The sequence below is a fragment of the Clinocottus analis genome, unplaced genomic scaffold (genome assembly GCF_023055335.1).
Source record: "Clinocottus analis isolate CAN_PGR_092001 unplaced genomic scaffold, fCliAna1.0.p SCAF_1, whole genome shotgun sequence".
NCBI lineage: Eukaryota > Metazoa > Chordata > Actinopteri > Perciformes > Cottidae > Clinocottus > Clinocottus analis.
Window position 1 is genome coordinate 23,159,874 of NW_027175820.1, and position 27,684 is coordinate 23,187,557.

General features: G+C 43.9%; 1 protein-coding gene across 3 annotated transcripts in view; it reads left to right on the forward strand.

Annotated features, from left to right (window-relative positions):
* prmt3 (protein arginine methyltransferase 3) overlaps positions 1 to 27,684 on the forward strand; it is a 47,126-nt gene that overhangs the window by 6,453 nt on the left and 12,989 nt on the right. For 2 of the 3 annotated variants that reach the window (XM_068573460.1, XM_068573470.1), the window contains exons 9-13: positions 472 to 593; positions 3,636 to 3,735; positions 14,957 to 15,035; positions 21,554 to 21,741; positions 23,496 to 23,582. In XM_068573460.1, the coding sequence (XP_068429561.1) occupies positions 472 to 593; positions 3,636 to 3,735; positions 14,957 to 15,035; positions 21,554 to 21,741; positions 23,496 to 23,582 (576 nt within the window). Of the gene's footprint in view, positions 1 to 471; positions 594 to 3,635; positions 3,736 to 14,956; positions 15,036 to 21,553; positions 21,742 to 23,495; positions 23,583 to 23,884; positions 25,139 to 27,684 lie in introns of those variants that run through there. The other variant, XM_068573479.1, reaches the window with a different exon arrangement.

The window sequence follows — 27,684 nt, forward strand, 5'->3', positions numbered from 1 at the left end:
CTGCCGCTTGTTCATTTGTTCTTTCCTAATCTACATATTTGGGTTTTCCAGTGCCAGACATTTATTTCTGACGTAGCTCCTGAACATATTTTGTTCTTCTTCTTCTGCATAGCGAATGTTGCAGCTAAATTTATAGAAGATTCACAACCAGATCACCTCTACAATCTGACTACTAGCTACTCTCCCATACAGTTTGAGCCGCTTGTAGTTTCCTATCAATGTCGGGCAACAACATATTTTCTCTAACTGTGTTGAAAAAAGAACAAGTGAGGGAGATGTGTCAGAGTCTGACCAGCAACCTCGTTCAAAGCCAACAGTTCCATTTCATCCTAATGATTCAGTTGCCGGAATTTTCTAATCAATTCGAGCACTTTTTGTCAGGCAAGCTTTTTTTTCCCTCCACTGGTTCATTTCTTGCCTCCCCCCCCACTCCTCCTCTTCCTCCTCCTCCTCCTCCTCCACCCCTTGCAGGTGGTGCTCGACGTGGGCTGTGGGACTGGCATACTGGCCATGTTCGCCGCCAGAGCCGGGGCCAAGCAGGTCATAGCAGTTGACCAATCAGAAATCATCTACCAGGCCATGGACATAGTCAGGTGAGACACATGCACACACAGCGGCACGTCACGTGACGCCACTTGGACCAAAAACACATTTCCCCCATAGCCTTACTTTGGGAAAGAGACATTAGTAATTTATTGGTATTCTTCCCAGTTTAAACTCTTCATTTCCCTTCCTGTGTTCATGTGAATGAGGCCTGATGGAGTTAAAGGCTCTATGGGGCCCGTGGATGCAGGAGATCCAGTTCTCTTTGAGTTGATGGGTCCTTCTTACCTTTTGTCTGCAGCAGCAGAGGATTGTGGGAGTGGAGGTCTGTGTGACCTCCAGCCACCTTTTTTATTCGTTGCAGCTGGTTGACTTCAATAGAACTGCTGTCAGTCGTGTGGCCATAATGCACATAATTTACACCTGACTCGTTCACCACTCGCCTCTTCTCCTCTGCAGGGGGCTTCAGTCCGGGGCCCACACACACACACACACACACACACACAGACACAGACATGTAGATGACCCCCCCGTTGGTACCTTTTTAACACAGTCCTCAGTCCAATTTCAGGTGGTGCGCGTTTCCAGTTTTCCAGTCGTTTACCTCCACCGGGGTCTCCGCCGTCCTCCATGTCTACCTGCAACCACGTCCTCCATCACACCCCTGCCTCCAAAATGCATTTTTGAGCTAGGGGCCATTATGACTGCTATTATTACCGTTACGTAAGAGAGTGTCGTATAAGCAAAACGACGGGGTTTGCTGAAGGAAAAGGACGTTTTTAATTTTACAGCCCACTGACTCGCTGTTGGAGAGTGTGTTTGGCATGCTGGCTGCGTCGCAGGTTCGCCAGCAGTGGAAGATTCAGCTTAAAAAAGATGTGTAACCCCTCCTACAAACTCACACATGCATTCAGACACACACATTTTGCCCCTGGCTCCATTTAAACCTAGTGCCCACTTGGGTTGGGATTCTTAAGTGTGTGTTTCTGTGTGTGTGCGCGTGTGTGTGCGGATGGCCCTTGTGTGTCCGCCGCTTCCTCTTGATGTTAATATCAGGATAGTAATTAAAGTGGCTCCTGTTGGTCGGGCAGGAGCATCCATCTCCCGTCTCCACTCCGTCGGCGAAGTTTAAATGAAAAGCTCGATGTGACTTCCTTCCTTCACAGTCACTTCCTTAATGGATAATGTCCAAATACGTTTTTTTTTCTTTCTCTTTTTAAATGGCTGGAATTGATGGATTATCCAATTGAATGCTTTGAATTGTGACAACAAAGTGGAAAAACATTTTACATAGATTAATGAAATTCAACTTTTAATGGTGAACTGAAGACACATTATCAGTTAACTTTGGGTCAGAGACGGCTGAGCAGCCGGTAACGGGCTCCCGTGAGGACAAACTGGCAATTAGTGCGTGTAGATTGTGTAGTTCATTATACAAAATTCAACCCAAATATGATTAAGGTATAACTTAAATATTTTTTTCAATGATGTTCAGAACATGAAGATCTGAATTATGAAGAAAAAACTAATTTGTATGTCGGGAAGGACATGTTCACCCTTAAAAGACACTGGTTTCCTCTGATGAAACAGTCTTCTCTCGCCCTCTATTGCTCCTTTTTTACACACAAATTCTGTAAAACCATCGTAATGAAGATCCATCACTGAGGCGGGTTCGCTTTTTTTTAATATCCTGAACCAAACAACACAAGCATTATTCTGCTCCAGTGTGTAATTTTAGTTGGCATAAAGTGTAACGTACGTGTGTGTGTGTGTGTGTGTGTGTGTGTGTGTGTGTGTGTGTGTGTGTGTGTGTGTGTGTGTGTGTGTGTGTGTGTGTGTGTGTGTGTGTGTGTGTGTGTTGTCCCGCGATGCTGCCTGTTACACAAATGTCCATTCGTCTCTTTTACTATAACTCCGCTGCCCAAATTCCACGTTCGTACCTTTTTCTACGCAACGGCATAGCAGAATAACGGTGCAATATTCCCGCCTTTTAACATGCTGTATGAATTGATCTTCTCACACACACACACACACACACACACACACACCTACACACTCACACACACCGCTACAAAGCCACACGGATACTGGCTCTCTCCCCAGAGTCCTGACATTGTCCTCTAAATTACCCCAATAATGAGATTACAGTGTTTCCCTCTTGTGAAAGGTGTAGGAGGTGGGGAGGAGGAGGTGGGGAGGAGAAGGTGGGGGGGGGGTCTGGAAGAGGGGGGGATGTTGGATCCTGTGAGGAGGTGATAGCAGCGGCAGCAGAGAGGGGAGAGACAGTTCAAGATAAGGATCGCTGCCACAGAAATGCACTCTGGGCCCGCTGTGAGTAATTGTTCTGTCCTCGGTAACATTAGCTGTCATGATAATGGAATATTCACAGAGATTGATACCCGGACCGGCCGGTCTGAAAGGAAGGATCATTTAAACCGCCGCACTGATCGTACGCTCCCTACCTGAGCCCGACACCTCTGCAGTCGCACCGTTACCGTTTCCCTCCCTTTTCACACGGCTCAGGAAAGACCGGACACATAATGTCCCTTTTATATAAGTTTAAGTTTGAAAGTTTTCCCCACAAAGATATGAAAATTGATTGCTGTGCAGATTTTTTTCTCTCTTTTTTCTTTTTCGGGTTTTATGGAACGCAACGTTCCTGTTTTTCATTTAGTCCCACTCGTAGTATCCAGCTGTTTTCTGTGAAAATGCTCAGAAAAAACACACTGTACCCTACCCGCCCGGCAGCAAAGTGTAGAGTTAACGACAAGCTTGTGAATATAATACAACATTTTTGCAGCTGAAGTTGGTAGAGACCAAACTGGAGCAAACAGGAGAGTGGACATAAAATCATCTGCTTAGGCAACTGATTGTGGATCAGTATCAGACCAGTTGACATTTTTAACTTTTATATGTTGTTCTTGACCAAAAACATGATTAATTGCCACAATTCACAGTTGCAGAACCCACATTATTGAATGCACCACAGCAGCAAAACCCCCCAGCACACTCGCCGACCATTGGGTTAGTGGATGCCAGGTAGAAAATTGACAAGTCATTTATTTATTTATTTTCTTGCATGTTTCCTCCAGGTCCAACCAGCTGGAGGACAAGATCACTCTGATCAAAGGCCGCATAGAAGACCTCAAGCTCCCAGTGGAGAAGGTGGACATCATCATCTCAGAATGGATGGTCAGTGCACATCTACGCACACACGTACAGTACACACTGTGAAGCATCTGCACAAAATACGTTCAGTCACATCGATAGCTCAGGAAGGGGATCGGTAAACGTGAGTTTTGCATTCCTACCACAAGCGGTGTGGAAAGCTTAAGTCAGGACTCGAACTACCTCCATGTCGTTATTACTGTAGGTCCGGTTGGAAAGTCGTGTGGGTAAACGTAAATTAAAACCCCGCAGGTGGATGAATGGTCGCCTCGTGTGTGAATTAGGATGTCCATAGTGGAGAGTCGACTATAACGACTCTCTAGTCATCTGGACATCATCACCATACATCCTCAAAGAAATCACCGGAGACGTTTCGCTTGTCGTCGGAGCGGCGCAGGTGCAGGTAATCACGCTAACGACGGCTCGTTTTTCAGACGTCGGCATGCGACGCCGGAGCCCCGACGACGACGAACATCTCAATTGGAATCAGCCCGTTATTCACGTCGTTCGTGGAAGTCAAAGAGTCAACGACAACTTTTTTGCAACAGTCTCTGAACTCTTTGAACGCGCGTGCATTTACCCTAGATGTCAAAAGGCTCAGCCTACTGTCACATTGGTCCATTACCAGCCATAAAGCGTGCAGAATCCCAAGGTGCCGGCGGGCTGTGATGCGTGTCTTTTTTTTTTTTTAAACATACCTTAAACGGGGCTTAACTCGACCATGAGCTCCTCTGAATACCTAACCAGGAAGAGCAGTCTTCCTTCTCCTTGATGCCCATTTATCAGGGAGATCCTCTGTGCCGATACAGGCGGGACGGCCAAAGTTGAACGCACCACTGAAGTCATACCTAATTCATGAGCATCCCGTATCTGTCCGTCCTCCTCCTCCACCTCCCCCCCCATCCATCGTGAAACACCCAGGGTCACGCGCAGGGGTCGCCAGCCAGAGCCTTCCCGTCCTTTCACCGGGGGAAATTGAAATTGGGCGGTTGACGTGTCGGTGGAACGGTGACGGATAGGGGGCGTAATCTCCGGTGACACCGGCTCACAGGGCGCTAATAAATCTAAGAATCCCCCAGTCACTTCTCATCAGGGCGCCGATGGCAGACGTTTCTCAGAGTGGCCAGAACTTCAAACGCTGCCCTCCAATCCGCCTGTTTAAAACGGAAAAAAATGAGTAGACTTTCTGGCTTGAATTAATCTAAAATGGCTTTGTCTTTACAGCCAGGTGTCTCATTACCTCGGGAATACTCTAGAAATGTCATCGCTCTGTATGCATTTATTTATTTTTGTTGTATAAATAACTTCCTCTCACACAAACATAATTAAATTTATTTGTTTTAAAAATAAATACTAAATATATGTACAAAATTCAGGATACACAGTTGAATGGGAATTTTCCACATGATTGATTCTTCATTAACGACTGAATCTCTGATACATTTTATTACAAAATCTGATTTCAAATGTGTTTAACGAATATATAATTTGACCTCCGTGTTAATTATCAGAGAAACCTTTCTTTTGTTTGTATGTTTCTCTCTTCTTGAATAACATAATCCAGCATTATTGTGTTGTAATTGATGTTGCAGCCTCACAGTTTACAGGAAGTAAAGCCATGTTAAGTTACCGCAAATGCAAACTGAACATATCCGGCTGCTCAACTGGCTTTTATTGTGAAGCAATCGCAGGAAATGCAAAAGTGTTACTGAGGTTTACGCGACTAAAATGTGAAAACAAAAGAAGAATGTATTTTTTCGTGATTATTTGTGCAGTTTAATATCACAGAGTGTTAGAATGAGATGAGCTGCAGCATGAAATGCATTCAAAAGCCCCAATTATTGAGTGACATTTTCTGTTAAAACAATGCAAGTTCGTTTGGCTGCTCTGTAAATGGATACACCGGTTGCTCTCATGTTTTTCGGACAAAAAAAAAAATACCTCAGGACATTAAAGTCACTTTGATTGCAGCAGTTTCTCCCTGCAAAATAAAGGAGGAAGACCAACATCAAGGGACTGTATCCTTGTGACTTTGATCGGGGTCTAATACCTTGGCTTGATAAGGCTTTAATGCATGCTGCTGAGACCCTGCTTAAAATACACACACACACACACACACACACACACACACACACACACCTCCAACATAAAATGGCCAAATTAGGTCAAAGCAGTGGCAGAGATGCACATGAGGGAATCCTGTAACTGAGAATAGATCAGCATCCATCATTTCTTCTGTGCACAGAAGTTGCCGGCTTTGTGTTCCTTCCTCGGGTTTGAAGGAATATTAGATTGGATTATATCGGAAGACCCGAACGGGTAAACAGAGAACCTTCTGCAGAGCCTCCACTCTAGTTAGTCGAGGTAGGAAATACGTTATAACCCTCTGAGTGAGTTTGTTGTCACCGAACAATGTAATTAAAGCAAAATTTTCGAGAATTAATTGATCTACAAACCCATGCTCATAAGATCAAGAGAGAGAGCCTCGAGCTTACTGTCACAAAGAAAAGCATCACTCCTTTTAGAAAAATAAAAAAACTAGATTCATCTATCATCACGTGTGCTGTGATTGAGAATGTTGTTCTCTGGCCTGGAAACTAGTCTATATTGAGTGGAAGGGACACAGTGACAAATGTCTGGGACTTTGGAAAGGTATTAATTCCACAGAGACTGTGAACAAATGCAGCACGCAATTTCAAAAAAGAGAAAATAACTGGAGGCCAGAACGAGAACTCGTTGGGTGGGATGGCAAAAATATCGTGTCGGCATTTTTTTTCAGGCAGCAAAGCGATGTTAGTTTTTAAGAATATCTTATTAATGGACAGTACAAGAAAGACGATAGAACGTGTGCTTTTCCTAGAATGATCTGCTTATGGTCTCTTATGGGCGGACTGAAAACACATTAGCGTTGTGTATGTTGAACATTTTGATATCAAACATATATTTGGTTCAGAAATGTCGCGATTTCAACATATGTGTGGTTTGCAGAAATGTACAACGACACATATTGACATCTATAATACTCACTTTTTATATTCAGGGTTCTTACGGTCATGGAAAACCTGGAAAAGTCATGGAAATGGGTTATATTCATGTGTTCATGACATTCATTTACGCAAAGTTTGACATAATTAATATGCATTTAAAAGAGGCTCAAAACACAAGCAGGCATACACACAGGCATCTATATACATGTTTATTTTTTTAATCAAACTATTCATCTCATTCATTTGTGTCATTTAAGGTTTACTGTATGCTTTATAATCTTCATTGTCAGTTTAAATACTACATTTCAACAATTTACTGTTTACACACAGATTTCACTAAATGTTTGGTCATGGACATTTGGTTTAAAGTCCTGGAAAAGTCCTGGAAACCCATTGATCAGAATGTGTATAAACCCTGTATATTACATTGCACAGAAATTAAACTAAATGGAGTTTTAAACTTTAAAAAAGGTTAAAAAAAAAGAGTATTTCTTTACCTATCCATACACCAAATTGTATCTTTATAGCGATAACCTTCCATCATGGAATTATTTATCTGACCATTAATGCTGTTTGTGAAAGTGAAACCAAACGAAGGATTATATCACCGACGCGGTGACGGTGGTTCCAGGGCTAATAGACAGAGACGGGTGATGGATGTCTTGTATCTGTGGTGCTGGTGGAGGATGAAAAGGGGCCAAATGAGTGTCTGTCTGTCGTGGCGGTGTTTGAGAGACTGCCGTTAGCGGCACCGCTGTCATTTCATAACTCACAACATTGATCGGTTCTCTTTCACGGGAAAAAAGAAAAGAAGAAGAAAAAACGTAAAGATAAGGGACTGAGGGGCGACGAGGAGGAGGAGAGCTGAGTCCGCCGAAGGCTAAATAAAGACTGTCACTCCGAGATCAATCACAGGTGATGGGCCTGCTAGCTCGATAGTGTTTAATGGCACGGACACGAGAGTGAGACTGTCGGAGGAGAGTTGGCTTTAACAAACTTTCGTTGCATAATAATGGGAAGCGTATTGTGAGCTGACGCCTGAAATGGGGAAAAAAAAAGAAGTGTGTTTGTGATCCGTTGTCGCACAGTAACGAGCTCAGATCATTACCGTACAAGACGCCGACGTTTCTTTGTTCACTTGGCAGTCGGACCGAGCTTGGGTTCGCTCCAGAAAACGCCTCTCTGCGCCGCTTCTTGTGTCGTCTTCAAAATCGAACCGCACCAATGAAAACGGACTAAATGTCGACTCGTGAAAGAACCTTGAAGCGTCAGCGAGTCTCACCATCAGACAAGGCCCCCCTGTGCATATTGCAAAATGTCTTTGGCAACATGTGTATTAACATTCTCTCCGTTTCTGCTGTCCATCAAACCTTCATAGTTTATACGATAACTCCCATGCTGGAAAACCCAAGATACCAAGGGAAATATTTGGTCCAAGTGAAAAATTGCCTTTACAATTATTCATTACAGTGAAGAAAAAAAAAAAAAAAATCATGATCCGGTGTCCCTGAGCCTCGTGAGCTATGTGCTAACTCACCTCGGAGAAACTCCCAGAATGTCAAATTGGTCTTCAGCAACAGTTTCATTCAAATGTGAGAAGAACCCTGAAACTAGAAGAGTCAAAGAGCGCCGCTGAACTTCTCTACTTTCTGTGTGCCCACATCTCTGATACTTTACCTTGAGGTGAACGTAGTTAGACTACAAAACGAGTATCCTCGACACACACACACAAAAACACACAAAAAGTCCAAATAGTTGTGTGTGGTAGAGGTGTGGAGTCCAACTCATGGCAGCGCTTCCTCTTTAGCCTCATTATCTGTGCCGGGAGACTCACCTGCCCAAGAAGAGGTCGGTAGTCATCAGTCATCCTGTCCTTCCGTCCGACTGGCTGTCAGTCACACACGCACACACACACACAAGCATGCATGCGCACACGCACATAGAGGTCGAGAGACTCAGGAAGTGGTTTTCAGCCATCTGCCTGCATACCGAAACCTCAGATGGGTTATCTGTAAGTGTTTTTTTTGTAAATTTATACAGATTCACACACATTTTAACGGGTCCACACACTCCATTTTTTTTTTTTTTTAGACTTTATTGACCAAATTAAATTAATTAATTGTGTTGTTCCTTCCACCTGCGATGAAAACATAAGCAATCTTATTCACTAATGTGAAAGATAATCATTTAGTTTTAGTTTTTCACCAGAAAACCACTTCTGATTGGATCAAACTCTTCAGATTGGGCTATAATCCGATTTATTAATTGAAAATCGGGAAATAAGCACAGCTCACAGTTTTCCTGTTTAGTGAAACAAAGCCACCGTGTTGAAAAATTTGCAGTAAAATGCAAATAAATTGCTTATTGTACAATTTAAAAAAATGAAAACACAAAGGGTTAAAGCACAGAGCTCTTGCTGGACTAAAATCCCAATTTTACGAGAGTAAATGTATTAAAATCCTCTCGTCATCCGTCTCTCCCATCACATCGGCATCCGTGTTCATAAACGTGACGATCCACAACAAGTCAAAGAGACGTGTTTCCCGTCGGTGCGCCGCCCCTCTGTGTTCCTGCGACTGCGTTTCTCGCCCCTAGTGAAGCATGAGCGTACAGCCATGCAGGCAGCCGTTTACAACGAGCAGCCTGGTACATAAAGACCTGCTGCTGCGCAATTCAGTACAATATTATGTACTGTACGTCTCCAAAATGCAGTGTTGCATTTCACTCATCTGGGCAAAACATCGGAGCGGGAAAAGAAAAGAGTAACGGCTCTCTGGTTTGAATAACAACTCCACATGGAGAACATGAACGTGACGACCTGAAACATCCCTCAAACGGACGTTCTCATAAACCCAAACCCATAATCCTGCACCGCTCAGTCGACATTGGTGTTTGTTTTTTTTCCGGTGGAGAGAAATGGCCTCCGTGTTCCCTCGGAATGATGAATTTAATAACGGCTCGCCAACGCTTGGACAAGTACACCTGCCGAATACAAGTATATTAGGCTTTTTATAGGGTGTGTGTCAAAGCTATAACTTTTTTATTTCACAGATGCGGGATGTTTTGTTATGCTGCTGACTTCGTCTTTGACCTTAAAACAGAAAATGAGTTTTCATGTTAAGGTGCCTTTCCCCCCACCCAAAAAACAAACAAATCGTAAATCCAAAACCTTAAAAATGATGTGTGCCTGTATTGAATATCATATCATCGCTATCTGGTCCTGACATCTCCAGCTGACGGGATGGAGTCTCCCTTCTCATTACAGCCGCCGAAAAAGCCTGTACAACCTAACAAGACTTTTAATTAGGCTGTCCTCTCTTTATCTAAATACTAATGAACAAATTAATGAATAAAAGCCTTCTGCTGCGCAACTTGAGGAGCAACTTCATAGCGTGCGTTCTCCCGTTGAAGGTGTGGAAGTCGCATGAGACGCACCGCTAATGCGTGTTTTACAAGATCAAATTTGGCAAAAGATGGACAGAAGATAATTGATACACCAAGTGAAAATGCGCAATTTCCGTTCAAATCCTTTTCCATACATGATTGAAATGTTTTCCTGGCCTTGTAAGTTATCGTACCATCTTCTAAAAAAACAAAAAACAAGCACACAATGCTCTTATCATTGATTTTCAAAGAGCCGCTGCTTCTAATAACCTTGTAGCTATACTGCAAATGACTTGGCTGTTACACAATCTCTCCCCTCTTATCTCTCATTTGCATGCCTATAAATGGAAATTAGGCCATTATTGGAACCCGTACAATGTACACCCGCCGAGCGTTCACCCACCAAAATCTATTACTCGGATGCGTGTGATATGTTTATGCTGATTTTGGAGTCACCTGACCATAAACTGGCGTCGAAGACTCTTTGTTGAGGAAGAGGCGCGCGCTTCGGGGAAGTGCTGCACGCACACACACACACACACACACACACACCAACCGCTTTTATTTTGGCCTCGGCCCCTCCTCCTGGGACTGGAAGTGATGATGATCTGCAGTAATTGAGGAAGACGTATGTTGAACGTAGTAGGAGAGAGGAGGTACTGGAGGGCGGAGGGAAGTGTAAACTGCTGACGCAGATTTAGTTCCAGAAACGCCTCTTGGTACCTGTAATTGACAGCATTTCAGTCTCCGGCGAGTCGACGGACATGAAATCTGTAAATTGTAACACTCCAATCCTTCCCTCCAGCGACTAAAGACAGGAAATTATAAAAGTTATGTCAGTCGAGTACAGAAATACAACTCCAACTTAATAGCATTTGTGTGAAGCTAAGAGCAGTGACAACTCCACAATTCTGCACATAAGTAACACAGCTGTAAAAGTGTATTTGCCGTTTTTCTTACTGTGTGTGTGTGTGTGTGTGTGTGTGTGTGTGTGTTCGTGCATATATATAGATGTGTATGCGAGCATGTGTCGTAGCCAACTCGTGAATGTGTTTTATATGCTAATTTTGTTAATGTGTATAAGCTGCTCCAGCCCATTCTCATTAGGATTTCATTAGTCTCTTTTATGGAAATGCACAGCGACTATACCGCAGAGCGCCGCCTGCACCAACAAAGCTGCCCGGCAGTAAATCTGAGCTGCATCCCGGCACTAAAGCTGAAGTTATATGAAGAGTACGCAAGTTTCCGCTGGGTTAGTATGACGTACATTTGGACGTCAAACTTTCTGTCTTTTTTTTTTTTTAAGCTTAATGCACCACTCTGCAACTTTCTCAGGAGTGTTTGTGCGGCCGATACGCAGCAAGCGGTTGTGTAGCAATGTACTGCGATTGTGTGGAATGCGCCCTTCAAGCAGTCGGCAGGTGTTTTATCAACGCAAATAAAATGAATGTACAAACAGTTTGACATCCTGGGTGGATCCTTCAAAGACATTGCGGACCCTTCTGTCAGTGTCTCCTTGTGATATTTAGTCAGGCTAGTGCAGTGGTTCTCAAACTGTGGGGCGCGACCCTCTAGTGGGGCACAGAGGTATTACCTTTTTTCTTTTTTAAAGAATCCTTTAATAATCCCAAATAAGGGGAATTATTCTCTGCATTGAAGTTCTGGGGCTTCAGTGTCTTGCTCAAGGACACTTCAACATGAAACTATGGGGAGAAAACAGGGATCCAACCAATGAGCCAATGTTATTAGTTTTTGTCAGATGGAGCAATCTGGTTTACTTTAATCTATTAATTAAAAAAGCATCGATGGAGGAGTCTCAAGAAGTTGGACCGTTTTGTTCCAATTTTGTTGGGGCCCGAACAAATTGTTTCCTCCAAATTAGGGCGTGACACAAAAAGTTTGAGAACCACTGAGTTGGTGACAGTGTGGGCTCCACGGTTGCTCTGACAGCGTGACTCTGGGGAGGTGCGGGGCTTAGCGGAGGTCATTTTCATCAACGTCGGATGTGTATTCTTATCAAGACACTTGATTAGGATGTTGGTGCGACAACCAGAGTCCAGAGTGTAGAATACAATTAACAAACTTCGCCGGTCGGACGGGGATAAAACGTAAAAGTGTCGACTCATCTTCGTGCTTCCCCCGCGGCATTTCGCTCATTGCGTCGCATCGGTAGGAATAATTTCATATATTTGAACTTTTTTTTTAATTAAAACGCTGTGACGCTGTTGGTCGGAGTTCGATGAAACTCTGAGGGATGTAACATTTGAGCGCCCCTGTTCTCGTAATTAGAATATCAGCGCTGATGAGGCCCGGAGGCCGAAGCCCGAGATTCAAACTTTTACTGAGGACACGACTTGTGTCGATCAGGAGCGACGACACGATCACCGCAGTTTGATTGTTACTGCAGATTTGAAGGAAGTAAAAAAAAAAAAAAAAAGTCATGTCATGGTTGAAGTATTCTGACAAGATCTAATCATACTCGGACAAACTGAAGTACTTCCAGCCCTTCTTGCATCCCATTCTAATGGCACAGGCTGTGTTTTAGGTAATTAACATTGCAGATGTATAAATTTGGGATAGGAGGGTGGTACATGCTGCTGGGAGGACAAGAAAGGCGGGCGGGGGGGGGCAGAAATCCTGGAGCATTGTTGACGATAAAAGTAAGGTGCAACTATGCTTTCGGGCATATATCTCTCTCTGTCTCTCTCACTCTCTCTCATATCCTCTTCCCTTCAAGAGAAGCAGTGTGCCGTGAAATTGGGATCTAAATTACGAGGCCAGTGTTCTCTGTGTGAGGGTTTTTTTTGTTTTTTTTTTAAAAACGACCCGCTCGGCTGCTAAGGACATCGGCTGGATCACGACAGTCGGCAGCAGAATATTCGCGAGGCCCGACTCGGGTCGGAGACCAGTCCGCTGTCGATAGACCGAGAGAACGTTTCCTCTTTATCGCTCCTCATGGAGGATGAGCCGCTTGTATCGGCCTCATGGCTGTCATCATTATCAGCTCAGGCCCATAACAGAGATGGTGACGATTTTTGGGAGTTGGTTATAAATCAGCCCCCCACCCCCTCCCCGCCCGTTTGTCTGCCGCATGCTCTCCTCTCCGTTTCCCAATGAAAGGTTGTCTTTATTTGAATAATAAGCTTCTTATCTGAGGGAATTACTATTCTGCTGGCCACTGCATCCTCTCTATATCACTCTGTCTCGCTCTTCCTCTCTCCTCCTCTTCTACTTACCCTTAATCATACACCTCCCCCCCTCCATTCCCTCACTCAGGCTTTATCTTTCGTCCTGGCCCTCACCTCTCCTTGTCCCTCCGTCCTCCATCTGAAGAGAAAGTGGAGATATTGGAATCTGAAACATACCTCAAGCCATTTTTATTTTTTTTTTGTGTGTGTGTGTTTTTTTTTCCACACCACTGTCGTGACAAATAAATTACATGAAACTGCGGGATGCTCGCCTGCAAATCATTTGCTTCAAAACAGTGGAAATTGCAATGGTCGCGGCACTTTTTCTGAATTTGTTTCAAACTAATTTACGCAGGAAACCGACGAGTGGGTTCCTGTTGGCACTCTGAGGTGCATTGTTGTATATCTGTAAGATACTGTAAGATGTTTTATTTCTCTTTTTGCAAAATGCTCTGATTGAACACAAGGTTCCTCTTGTAAACGGTCACGCAGCTTTTATTGTGAAAGGTAAGAACGAAAGTAGTGGATATGGTCAAAGTTGAAAGGGTAAAGTTTCCCTTCTTGGTTCAGGCCACGGACTCCGTGTTGTTGTACACTTTTAACATGTCCAGTCCGCACGACGTGATCGGTTGATGCCTGTGTTAAAAAAAATTAGGTTGCTCTTTGTGACCTGTTTTAAGAGATGTTTCTATCTTCTGAGATGTTTGGTAGGTGTGTAATCAGAACCGATAGAACAAACAGTGAAAATAAAATCCATCTTGTTTGTATAATAGGACCTCTTATATCTTCTATGCTGGACCTGTAAAGCTGTACAAAATACTAGATAATGAATGTTGTCAGGCCGTGTGGATAAACTGAGCACTAATGTGATTTATTCCAGAATAAATGTCAATGTCGGGTATCTCACCAGGAATCTATATCGAGCCATGTAGGGCTCCATGGATCCACGCTGAACATGCAGACAGTTTTATCATTGTGCAGAAAGATGATGGGAACCAAATGTGCAGATTGGATTGAAAGGGGTTGTACGTTTAACAATCTGCTCCTGGAGCTCTTGCCTTGATCGTAAAACACGGATCTGAAAGCTTTGATGGGTGTTTTTGTTCCTGAAATCAGGGTTGAAATAACTGATATGGGTCATCAGTTCCAGGACAAATGTACATGTAGTGATTTTGCTCTACCTCCTTGTCCCAGATGGAGATACACCCGCCCAGATACGTTTGAACCCGCCCAAATGCATTGCACATAAAAACCACATTGAAGAAGCCAGCGTTGCAGCTCGGGCTTATCCGATTGGTTGGAGGGGTATAGGAGGTTGAAAAAGCCATTTGTCAGCAGTGCATGCCACTCAGGGCGAAGCCAACAAGATGTGGACAGAACTCAATTTCAGCATTAATGGAATAATACCACGGTTGATGTGCCGTCTACTGGAGCAGAACTGGAGGTCAACCCAGGGTCAAACCATTGGATGTTGGGTGGCAGACCACGTGGGGCACATCACTCAATTCACACTCGCGGCTAATTCAGATTTCCGCCATGGTGATCTTGAATTAAAAAAATAATTGGACTGTCCAGCAGTTTCCGTAGTCTTCTCCTTTTGCACACGTTTATTACCTGAACTGTCAGTCAACTTGTTCCAGAAGATACTTTGATAGTAATGTGTTTTTTTCCCCCTCTCTTTTCTAGGGTTACTTCCTGCTGTTTGAGTCCATGTTGGACTCTGTCCTGTACGCCAGAGATCACTACCTGGCGGACGGCGGCTCAGGTAGGTCACATCTCCTCGCCACAAAATCAAGGTTCAGCTACATGATATCTGCCACTTTTAAAAACTGCACAGAAAATATTTTTTTCTCCTGGCATTGTCATTTAATTCCTCCATAATCCTAATTTGTATAGTGTCCCTCACATGTTCAAAGTGGGAGGAGTGTCACGATGCGTTTCTCTACTTGGGTGACACTGAAGAGACACAGACAGCTAAAGCTACCTCCCAATGTTTGGGGGACATATATTTTTATTTTTTTTACAGTAGGTCAGACCTCTATGGAAGCCCATTTCCGCCACAAAAAAAAAAAAATTAGGACCAAAAAAATCAAATTTAGACAAAAAAGAAAATTAGGAAAAAAACATTAATTTAATTAAATTAGGACTAAATAAAAAATTAGGACCAAATTAGCAAAAAAAAATTATTTGAATTAAAAAAAAAATCTCCTTTTTTTTCGTAGACTTTTTTTTTCTTTTTCGTAGACTTTTTTTTTGTCAACTTCTTTTTTAGGGTGCGTTTGCTTAGTTCAATCCCTTGTTAATTAGCAAGAATTTGAAGTATTTCACCTGTTATAAAGTAGTTTAAAGTAGTCTTCAATGTACTCACAATCCATTTCTATGTCAAATAGAGAGTAACTTATGTCAAAAGAGCTGCTTCAGACTCTTGTGACTTTTTATAGTAGTCTTTTTTTTTTTGTCCCGGAAATGGGCTTCCATAGGCTCCCGTGGGTGCTCTCGAAAATAAACTGGTGCCAACTTTAAATCCATGAAAGGCTCAGTGCGCCAAGTAAACACAATATTATGTGACCCAACAGCATTGTTACCAACATAGACTAGTAAAAACATTTTTCACACGGCTTGCAATGAATGAATCCAACCGGAAAATGTTTCATATCGTGGCTTCTAACATGCACAAAGCTGTAAAAAGACTAAACTAGCTTATCATAGCATCTCCATCACCTGCTGCGGTTTAATTATCAGCTGATAAAGATTCAACGCCAGACCTGTCGCCTCACGTGCCCTCTGCACTCCATTGCAGTGAGTTTCCCTGTCCCTGCCACAATATAACAAGCATTCCTCTGCCAATGAAATGTTGGAGTGTGACACTGAGGTCAGATTTACTCTACATTTAATCTGTCAGCAGGAAGAATTTGCTCATGCCAGCCCCCTGTGGTTATTACCAGTAACACATAGGATTGATTAGAGTCGTTTTCTTGGATTTTTTAACTGGGTGTGTCAAATTATACGCGTGTCAACACAAGCAGCAAACACTGCAGTGATACAGTCAGATGCACAAAAGAAAAGCCAGAAACATACAAGCGAGAATGAAAAGATATTTCTCTCAAAATGTATCCTCTACTTTCTTTGAATGTTTTCATTTTTGTTTTTATACAACTTGAACTAAGCGAAGCAATGCTCAGAGGTGAGTTACCAAACAGCTGAGGCTCAGCAGCTCACCTCACCTCGACGCAGCTGTTTTAAAGACAACATGTCTCCTGTGAGGCCGGCCTGCAGGGTGGGCAAAAGGGGGGGAGGTACTTCCACACAGAAGTTCATTTTGGGTGTTGTCGTTGCACTTTTTTGCCTCACTGGCAGCATGGTGACATCGGGTACGACCTCATGCGCTGCTTGGAATTGTAGTGTGCAGTTATTTGACAAGTCCCGCCCCCAAATGCAGACGAGCCAATCATATCACAGCATCGCTACAGAACACATACACAAGCTGCTGCTGCTGCTTTTGAGTGATTTTAACAGGGAATTAAAGACCTACACAACCTCTCACTTACATTTTGGGGTCATATAGTAACAATCATTTTGAATACGAACAAAAGATATTAGATTAGTACATTTTGTGATTATTTTTTTTGTAATGTTGTCAAATTAATGTATTTGTTATTTTGAGTGTGCGTGTGTGTGTCAGTCTCCAAGGGTCATCCGATACATACCACTGACCAGATTTAATGGCTTGTGCCAAATGTGACCCAACTAAGCAACGGTTCCAGCACACTGCTTTTAGTGGCTCCTTGGGACACGAGGGAGAGGTCACACTCTCTCTCACACACATACAGACACACACACTCCCACATGGAATGACCCCACATATAGAGACAGATCTGTTAGTGAGGGAGATTGGACAGGCGGGCGTGTGACCAAAATGAGGCCGACAGTGACAGGTCAGAGGACGCCGTATGGTTCGTCATGAGCCTTTAACCCTGTCGCTCCCAGACCCCGGTGGCTCCCTCCAGATCTGCTGCCACTCAAAACCAGGAAAAATATCAGGCGGCTCCACCCTCTTTAAAGCTCTCCAGCCTAAAACAATCATTACATGTTTCAGTCCCTCCCGGATGTTTTAATGTGTGTTGTGTTAGACAACGTCTACAGAGAGTATTAACTTAAGTTGGCTGGTTTTCGTACGCATTATTTTCAGGTAAGCACACTTCTCAGTGTGAATTACATTCAATTGCATTTTTTTTGGGGTGTTCAAAGTCTGGCCAGATGAACTACGGTCTGACCAGTTAAATGTTCTAGTTTCATGTCATTGGCTGTTGCAGCTCTTCTGAGTGACGTTATGAGAAATTGAGACAATTCTATTATCAAAAATCATAGATTTAGATGAGTAAGAGATTCATAGTTTCACTAATTTGATCAATTCAGTTTGTTCCCCATCATGTCTCAGTCAGCGTGCACTAAGCGGAGGTTAGTTACCTCCGTCAATACTACGAGTGGAGGCTCCTCCGCGTTGTTGTTTTTTGTCCAGAAGTAAACATGCCCGAGGCGTTATATATGTGCAGAACTGTGACGCAAATACAAATATTCCTTCATTTCAGTGCAGCCGAAACGCGCCAACGTTGCAAACCTTTTTTAATTTATTGAGTGTTGATCCTAATGCAATTACTGTGTCACTTTAGATTCATCAACTTCTTTTCTGTAGTTTATTTTCGGTGTGTTTGTGTGATTGTGTGTGTGTGTGTGCGTGTGCTACATTAGAAGAGAGTTACAGCGGCTCGCTCATTCTCCCCACTACATTAACCTCCCCTTCCATCCTTAAATGTGTCCCTGCATGCCTGGCACAGCACAGCGTCCAGGGAAAAGGGATCTGTTTTGTCCCATGCACCCCCCCAACACACACACACACACACACGCACGCACACTGTCTTTCCCTCGTTTACAGCCGACCAATGGGGGGAGATGGAGATAGCGAGAGGGGGGGTGGTATGACAAACGGGCTGTGAGCAGCGAGTCGAGAAGGACGCAGATGTCAAAGCCATGAATCTGGGGACGCCCGTGTACCCCCCACCCCTCTCCTTCCTTTTTGTCTTTCTCCATCCACACCACACCACCCCACCCCCCCTCATCCCCACCCCTTGGTCTCCATTTCCTTCTCAGTACGTGTGTCAGACGGGCCTGTCCTGATTCTGCCCAATCAGCATTCTGCTCCCACTCGCTCACCTGGTCCTCGTAATTACTCACTCGGTTCAGTAATCGGAGTAAAATGGAGTGACAAATCTGCTGTGTGTGCGCACACACGCTCATCAGGTACGGTGACACTCACAGGGTCACGTGAAGGCTTCAGCTGATATTGACATGAGTCGCCCATCACTGAGCCGTTGCCGTCCATTCACACGTTTTACTGTCCGTTGTGTCGAAGGTGACCGAGCTCCAACACACATGCCAGGTAAAACGAATAGCACATGCTCACTGGGAAGGCTTATATTTATAAAAACTTTTTTTTTAAAGTAGTTTCCTCCTGATGGAGAACAAAGGTTTGGGGTGGCTTGGGTTTCGCAGCAGTTGGAATGAATTAAATTCTCTGGACTTCTTTGTTTTTTCTATTTTTTTTCTTTCATTTTTTCATCCTCCCATAAAACACTTAAATACCTTTTTGTTTTAAAAAAAAAAGCTCTATAAATTAAGTTCGTTAACCATTGTTATGGTATGAAACAGTAGCTGCTGTTGCTTAATGTATTCTGTCGCTAAAACCACTGCTAACTCGATTAGCTACGGCTACTGCTTGTTGATACTAGTCATCATTAGTCATCATTTCTGTCGTATACTAATATTTAATGTGATGCCAATATTTCAACCACCCTAGCATCGTTGTGAATATAGACAAACACGTATTCAGCCGCTTTTCACTGGAAAAGATATTCAACTTTTACAGGAAAACCTTTGCACAAGATTGCATAGAAACCGTAAGCTGCAACATGAGCGGTTGGCGGAGCCATACAAGCTCGAGGCGGTATTTCTAGTCCCATTAGAAGTTATCATGATGCCCTAGTTGTGGATAGTGGCCATAACAGTTAACTATGTGGTTTTCTTTCTGACTCTCCTGTTATGAACATCTATTCTTTCATTGCCACTAGTAACAGTAAGTTGCATGTTAAAATATTAAGTTTGACATATCCTCATGAGTGTATTCCACAGTCTAGTTTAGGCCCCGGGGGCCTCAGAGTTGGCTAATGTTACTTCACAGTAGGGGTACCGACGGCTTCAAGCATCTCAGCTCAGACTTAATCACCAAGCATATTACCCCATACAAAGGAATCTATTCGGATGTGAAAACACAATGAAAAGGACATTAATGCTCACGTTTAATGCTCATTCAAGACATGGATAATGTTTATTCAAAAGACAATAATCACTGCCGACACTCAGTCTTCAAAGCTTTGTGAAATGAAGCTAGACACACAGTTCCCCAGTGGCTGACTGACGTTCTTTTTAAAGGAAAATAGTGTTTCTGAGGCTGCAGGTTCAGTCAGCGAAGAGGAAAAGAAAAGAAAAGAATGGTCTTGTTTGATCAAAATACATCCAGGGGGATTTTCAGCAGCAATCATTTCTCTGGAGACACTGTCAGCTCAAGCTTCACAACCTTCCAGTGCCGGTGAAGGGGCTCAAAAATGCAACTTAAAGGCTCGTGGCGTTAAGGAGATGCACACCTGTCTGGCTTGACCATCCCATTGGAAATGCACTGGATGCATTCATCAAGTCACTGCACCCTAAAGGAGTGCTGTGATATTACGTTAGCCCAGTGCTCACGAGACAATTAAATCTTTTAACAATCACAGATGGTGATATTTTGGGGTGTCCATATCTTCGCCATCTTGCGTAAAGTATGAAGTATTAAACTAGGACACAGCGGCCATCAGGGCCTGTTTGGCGTTCACGTGATGGATGCTGTCATTACGGCCGCCTCATGGAAATTGACGCAAAGCTCCACACCCACAAGATGTTAAGGCGTTCTCGATTTGAATTTGGTGAATGGTTTTTTTCAAGCCAGTCAATTTGTTGATATTAAGCTTGTCTCAGCACCGAGAGTAGAAGTTTACGGGAGCAGAATTTGCCCGTGATTAATGATCTTTGGTTTCGTGGAAAACACAAAAACCCCCCCGAAGGGATTCACTCTCTGCTGACCAGGCGGCCTTTGCAATCGTGTAACCTGCTGCAACAAACCTCCAGAAATATGGACTGTGATACATTTGTTTGGTGTTTCTTTTTGGATGTATAGCATATTTTTAGGCGGTTTAAGCAATATTCAGGTTTTGAGTGAGTTGTCAATAGACCTCGGTTAACAGTTAATTCGAGAACTAGCAATAAAAGTGATAGTTTTAAACCCCTTCAATGACTAATAGAGGGAGTCCAAGTGCAGAAATAAATGAAAGGCCTTCTTGTGACGGGATCACAGCTGCCATGACGGCAAATCTGACCGGGTGCATAAAACGGCGCCCTTGCATTGGACCACACCCATTTTGATTCGTAAAGTTTCGTGACTGCATCTTGCACGGTTGTGAAGACAACATCTGCACACACACACACACACACACACACACACACACACACACACACACACACACACACACACACACACAAAGTACTCAAACCAGTTTCTGTGTGTAGTTACCGTTGCAGTAAGTGTCTCCAGGACCGCATTTGGCCTCGATGACCCACACACAGAGACTCCAAACCAGGCGGCTGGTCATAAATCCAACTGCCACCAGCTCCGAGCGAAGCCTCTCCACTGGTGGTGGATTTTTTTATTTTATTAATTTTTTTGGCAGAGGCTCTTTTTGGTGGTCGGTGTCCAGGGTCCTCCCTCTGGCTGCCGGCCGGCTAACAGCGCTAACGGCACTGCCAAGAGTGAGCAGCACCAGAGGAGCTATTGTTGCATGTCGCAGGTGGTCTCCACCTGCTCTCTCTCTGTGTCTGACTCCACTTTCCAATTTCCTCTTCTATCCTGATCCTCTCGACGAGGTCGTTTAATGGTGAAATGAGGCCTTTTCATCACACTGCTAGCACACCAAAGCACCAAAGATAAACATTTCTTAAATAAATATGTTTGTAATGTGAGCAGCGTGAAGTCACCCAAGTGATGTGTTGTTCAGGTAATGTGGGAACATTTGGTAATGTTTTCACAACGGGCCCTGAATGTGAAACTGACTTGTGATCTTTATACTTATTATTTGTATATGTGTGTGTGTTTTAATGATCAGTCCCGGACTCCAATCGCTCCACTTTCCTCCGCAGTCTATCCAGACCTTTGTAACATCAGCCTGGTTGCGGTTGGAAACGCACAGAAGCACCAAGACCACATTGCATTCTGGGATGACGTGTACGGCTTCAACATGGCGTGCATGAAGAAGGCTGTGGTGCCTGAGGCGATGGTGGAGGTGGTGAAAGAAGACACGCTCATCTCTGAACCTGCAGTCATACAGGTAAGTTATGCAACATTCAACCTGCAATGTGGTGGCTTCGGAGAGCCAATAATAGTACTGATATTTTTGACAATAAAATGTAATGCTGAAGTTGTCCTCTATTTAGCCCTCTGAAGAGCAGTTCTGCTGAGGTCTGAGATTTCTATTCTTTCTATTTTAAAAAAAAAGAAGATATTGGTTGAGTGTTGGTTCCAAACTTGGTGATCTGGAACCTTTTTAGCGGTCGTAAGATGATTGCAGGTGTTGGAAATAATAATAATAATAACTTCTGCTCAAAAGACAAACTGTCTTTCACACTAATCTAGTTTTTTGATTTTCAGACATCTAAAACAAATCTTGAGTCCTTTTGTTCTGTTGTTCAGAGTGGATCTTTTGATTTTTGTCCTCTGCGTGTGTGTGTGTGTGTGTGTGTGTGTGTGTGTGTGTGTGTGTGTGTGTGTGTGTGTGTGTGTGTGTGTGTGTGTGCGTGAGATGCTGTAGCACTGGGTGATTGATCTGTCTAATCCTTGTTTAAGTTCCTCTTAAGGAAACTTCATTACTCTCAGCCCCCTGTGGATAGAGCGGTTCTCACTGACGGGAGAGCGCACACGTAACACAGATAAAACCAACACACACAAACACAGTCCAACATACAAGAGCACAGATACCCCTTCTGATTCTCTCTGTGTGAGAATTCTCGGGTGTTTCGTCGCCGGTTGGCCCGATTGCTAAGTAGCATGTGTCCTCCACCCATCTGTGGATGTGATGAATGAGGGGAGAACTTGATATAATGGAATTTGAATCCTCTAATCGATAGTTTCTCCCCTCCAGTGACAAATAGACAGCCCCCGCTGCCGAAATTACATGGACTCTCATCTATTGCCGCCCGTTGATACGATCCAATAACATTCCATTAAGGCTGGCTGCTACTCCGTAAAATTGAGAGCCCTCCAATGGAATTATAAATTCCCGCAAAATAGATGAGTTTTTGTCTTTTTTTTCCTCTCTTTGCGAACAGATAGGAATGTTCAACTTGAAGAATGTTTAACTTGCATTAACCATTGGAAATAGCTTCAAACCTGGCTTATATAACGTGTTTAATGTTCTCTCAGTCATCATTTTAACGATTTAGAAACCTGTATGTATTCTGCCACCAGTAGCTTTCAGTTGAGGGATACGTTGCCAGTACGTGGCAACCATCTTTTTGTATTATTAGGGTCCGAGCACTCGTTATTTACACTCGTTATTTACACTCGTTGCGCAGGGAAAAGAGGTGGTCGGGCTAAACCTACACTATTTTAAATTTCCGCACTAATCCGACTTTTGAAAAATGTCTCTACAGCGCCCCCTTTAGTTGTAAAAGTCTACGCTTTTTTTTTTGCCAACTATAACCGATTGACTTAAAATGTTGCACACATGTCTGGGTGGGAATTCTCTACAAAAAATGGATGAGGACCCTTAAGATACTTAAGATTTTCCGCCATTTTGAATTTAGTAAAAAACACTTTCCAACTCGTCCAAAACGCTGGGTCCAATTCTTACGAAACTTTCTGTGGATCATTATTTTTTTCATTTCTTTTCTTACGCCTGTGGCTAAGTCAGATGGGAAAAGTGCAATTCCATCAAGCTGTTTCTTAAATTGTGGAAATATCGCAAAAAAAATTGATGGGTTGCATTGATTACCTGCAAGCTTTTATTCTGTTGATTGTTGATGATGTCATCCCTAGTTATTAGGTTTTGCATCATATGTTGTGTTTATTTCTGTCTTTCTCCAGACGTTCGACTGTAACAGAGTGTGTCTATCTGAGCTGGAGTTTGCGTCAGATTTCAGCCTAAAGATAACAAACACCACAGACTGCACAGTAAGTACACACACACACTCATGCGCACACACACACACACACACACATAGACACTGCCATGTCTCACACTTAGACGTCCATGATGCCATTTGTCAAATTGTAAAGTTGATGAAAATGGATCTTAAATTGATAATAACGCAAAACGCAAAATGCTTTTTAAAGAAACACTCACAGGATCATTTTTGTCTTCACTCGGGCAAATTTGATCCCGATTTTTAAATTCAGTCCAAATGTTAAACTTTAAAGATCCAGTGTGTACGATTCAAAATCTAACACACTGGATTTTTTTTGTTTTTTGTAAGGGCTACACGAAAAAATGACCTGAAACCAACATTTGCCCACCTGCTACCATTTATCAGAGAGGCGGTGTGAAAGGAACAAGGCAGTACAACCAGCGGAGACATCAGTCAGCTCGCGTTGATGGATTGTGTTCCTGTATTTAAGAGGCTGTCTGTCAGTGTGATATTTAATAGAGTTTCAGATTGAATCAAGGCGGCGAGGCTTAATGCGACTTTGAATTACATGTCATACAACATGGTGGATGTTCACAGCCTGTTTGCTCCGTCATTCTCTCAAACACACTCGCTCACATGATCGCAGGCTGCCGCTCATGTCAGAGCCCCAACTAGTCGCAGTGTTTATAAAACAAAGTTTGCCTTTTGCTGTATGTTCCCCGTCGGGGCGGTCAAGAAGGCCGTCCTTTTAATCTCAAGGGTGGCAGTTTGATTCCCGGCTCCCATCGTCCACTGCATGGCAATGTGTCCTGGAGCGAGACAGCGAACCCTGAAGTTTTACTGCCCACTGCTCCTGAATGTCGGTGATATAAATATGATGGGTTAAATGTCAAGTTCCATGTATGTACCTGAACATAGAAGGCAAATGTAATTTAAGTTTTACGTCCCGGTCTTATGATCCAAAGCTGAACTACTTCATGCTTCATGCTTCATTCAGCCTTGTCCTAATAAGAAATATCAAAAATAATCCAGCCCTGTTAACCGACAACATCCCCATTCATGCATCTCTCTCCGAAAAACTCTTTTCAATTTCAGTTTATTTTGTAGAGCCCAAAATCACAAATACAAGATTCGCTTTACAATCTGTATACATGACATCCCTGTCCCAGGACCTCACATCGGATCAGGAAAAACTCCCCAAATAAAGGTAGTCAAACCCTTTTTACAAGTAAAAAAGGGGAGAAACCTTCATAGAGCAGCAGAGGAGGATCCCTCTGCCCGGATGGACAGAAGCAATAGATGTCATGTGACCAGAATGAGCAACGTAACAGAGTGAAAGCACATTACATGAATGTGACAGAAATTATGCAGATAATGAGTAGTATACGCATGGTCCGGTTCTAAACCAGTGGACACGTTCTTTCATCACGGAACCAAATGCAGTGAATGAACCCAAAGACAAAAATCAGTGAGACACGCTCGACCTTTGAGTCGCGGCGTGTCGGTCAATTTGACCGACGACCGCGACGCTAAATTGAAACGTGTGTCCTCAGTGGGGGAAGGAGGGCGGCCAGCTACCGGCACCAAAGCATGGACAATGCTTTATGAGTTTATTTGGTGAGGCGCTTTAGCAGCCACCATAACTACAACCCACCCCCCACCGCCTCGATCGTCTTCTCGCGCCCGACTCACATTTCTACTCCGTAGTACCAGCCGACTGCAGCGCAGCCTCACTCCACTGCGGGCTCTGGCACTCTGGCTCTGTGAGAAGTGATCCGTCTGTAGAAAAAGCCCGTTGTGCGGGGGAGCAGCTTTGTGTTGTGCTGCAGTGTCCCCGCACTGTCTGGCGTATTGCTTTAATGGACAATCAATAGGTGGTTATTATCTGGCCCGCGCTCACAGGGTAAGGCCGGTGAATTTAATGGGATTTGTAAACATCCTCTCATTTTTCCTGTCCCTTTTGTGCCCTGTAATTGAAAACATCCAGTTCATATATATCTCGGGGTGTGAGTCCAGTCATGTTCGGCGTCCTGCAGCAGAACAGATGATGGGATCGCATCCTTCGGCGGTGTGATTTTATTGTTTGTTTTATTTTGTTTTTTTGGTGGAGAGGCGCACAACCACAACCACTCTTTCTTCCATTCATCCTCAGTTATTGTGCAGGAGCATACACACACACACACCATATGTGTCTTTGCACGTCAGGTATGTGAGTTATTATACACTCGTTTTATCCAGGAGCCTCTGGCTTTTCATAATGCGCGTATTCCTTGAGAGTATCGCTCGTACGCGTCGTACAGAGGCCTCCTGCGTCCAGCCTGCTCCCGTCCCAGGGTTTTACAGATGGGTTATTGACCTGCAGGAGTTAGCGGTGGGGGCCACCGTAAAGGATACCGATCTGTAGTGGGTATCGGCTGCAGCCGCTCTGTAGCAGTTGAGGGTTAGGATGTGTGAAGGGTAAACCGCTCCTGGACCAGCGCTCCGGCGGATCGGTGAGGGAGAGCTGCTGCGCCTCCCCGTCCTGTGATGGAGCGCCTGCTTTTGTTCTCCCGTCGACAGTCCATTCATCAGCTCGGCCTGCCTAACCTTGCATTAAATGAACAGCACAACCCCACGCGTCTGCGCCGTTCTCACACACACAAGACAAATCTGCTTTCTATTTTTTTCTTTCTTCTTCCTTTCCTCGCCTCCTTTTTTCACATCACACGTATACATCGTGTCTGCTTTTGCAATACGTGTTTCCTGCTACACCATATGTATGTACTGAAACTTGTGTTAAAACTTGGATCTAAAATTCTCTCAGGGCATCTATACCCATCTATGCCTCTTTTTCTTTCTTCTTTTTAATCCCCACGGCGGCATTATCCATTCACCTGAACTGTAGAATCGTCCCTGCGTTAAGGCAGGACATTATGTATGCTGAAGGTGCTGCAGGAGAGAATAAGTTTCTGTCTGTAATTAATTTTAACGCTGCTGTCTCACTGCTGCTGATGTCGCTACTGTAGTGCTTCACAGGAATAAGTCCCTGTAATCCATCTCTAACCTGCTTTCCATCACATTTAAATGTTGTGTGTGTGTGTGTGGAGAGAGGGGGGGTGAGATGGTGGCCTTCTGGAGAGTCGGGGCAGACACTCGTCAAATTCAAGGATGATTTTCAGCACATTAAGAAGGGAATGTTAATGGCAAAAACACCACTCTTTAACTCTCAACAGTACGGACATTCAGAGTTCGCTGATCATCCGACTGCCAATAAGAACAGGTTTTGGCAGGCTGTTTCTAGTCGGCGATCAACAAATGTTCTACATTCTGATTTATGTCCACGTCCTTGAAGTTAAAGGAGAAAATGCGCTGATTTTGCGCTTCAGTTGGTTTACAAGCTTTGGGTAAAAATATGTACTAGCTGGAATATATTTGATGGTGCTGTGGATTTGTTTGGAGTTATTTTTTCCTTGGTAACATTCGTAAAGGTGCTACCAGGCTGTCCGCGGTTAAATTGCATTGTGGGTAATGTCAATGCCGGGTTTCTGGTTCTGCGGGATTAATCCTGATTTGAATCTATGGCGACTCTTTCACTGCAACTCCGCCTCCTAGTTTTCTATCTGGCATGTGGTTGGTGGTGAAGTAACTTAACTGTCCACTAAACCAGTTTGAAAGATGAATTGAAAGGAAATGTGCCCAGTTTGTTTTTCCCAAATCTCTCGAACAGAAAAAGTTAATATGACCATTTGTCATAAAATGGGGGGAAACCAAAACGACCCAGCGTGTCCATTGCTTTTTGTTCCTCGAGATAACGCGAACACGGCTCAGCTGACGGCAGTCGGCGTGAATCCGGAGCGTCTGTCACAGTTCAGTTGTTTTTTCGCGAGGAGCGCCGAGTGGAGTTGCGCTGCGGCCGTGTCCGACTCGTGCTCCACCTCCCTGGAGTGGCAGCAGTCGGGTGGGGAGGCTGAGAGGAGAGATGGGGAGGGTGAGGAAGGGGGGAGTTCACACCAGCCCGCCCGTGAGGTGGTCGTGCTGGAAGCCTCCACGCCTGGATAAACCCCATCAAAAGCGCATTAGCCCTCTCCTCTCCCTCCCCCCCTTCCCTCCTTTCTCTCCCCTTAGCCCCCCCCTTACACACCCCTACGTCGTATAATAGTATCTGGCCG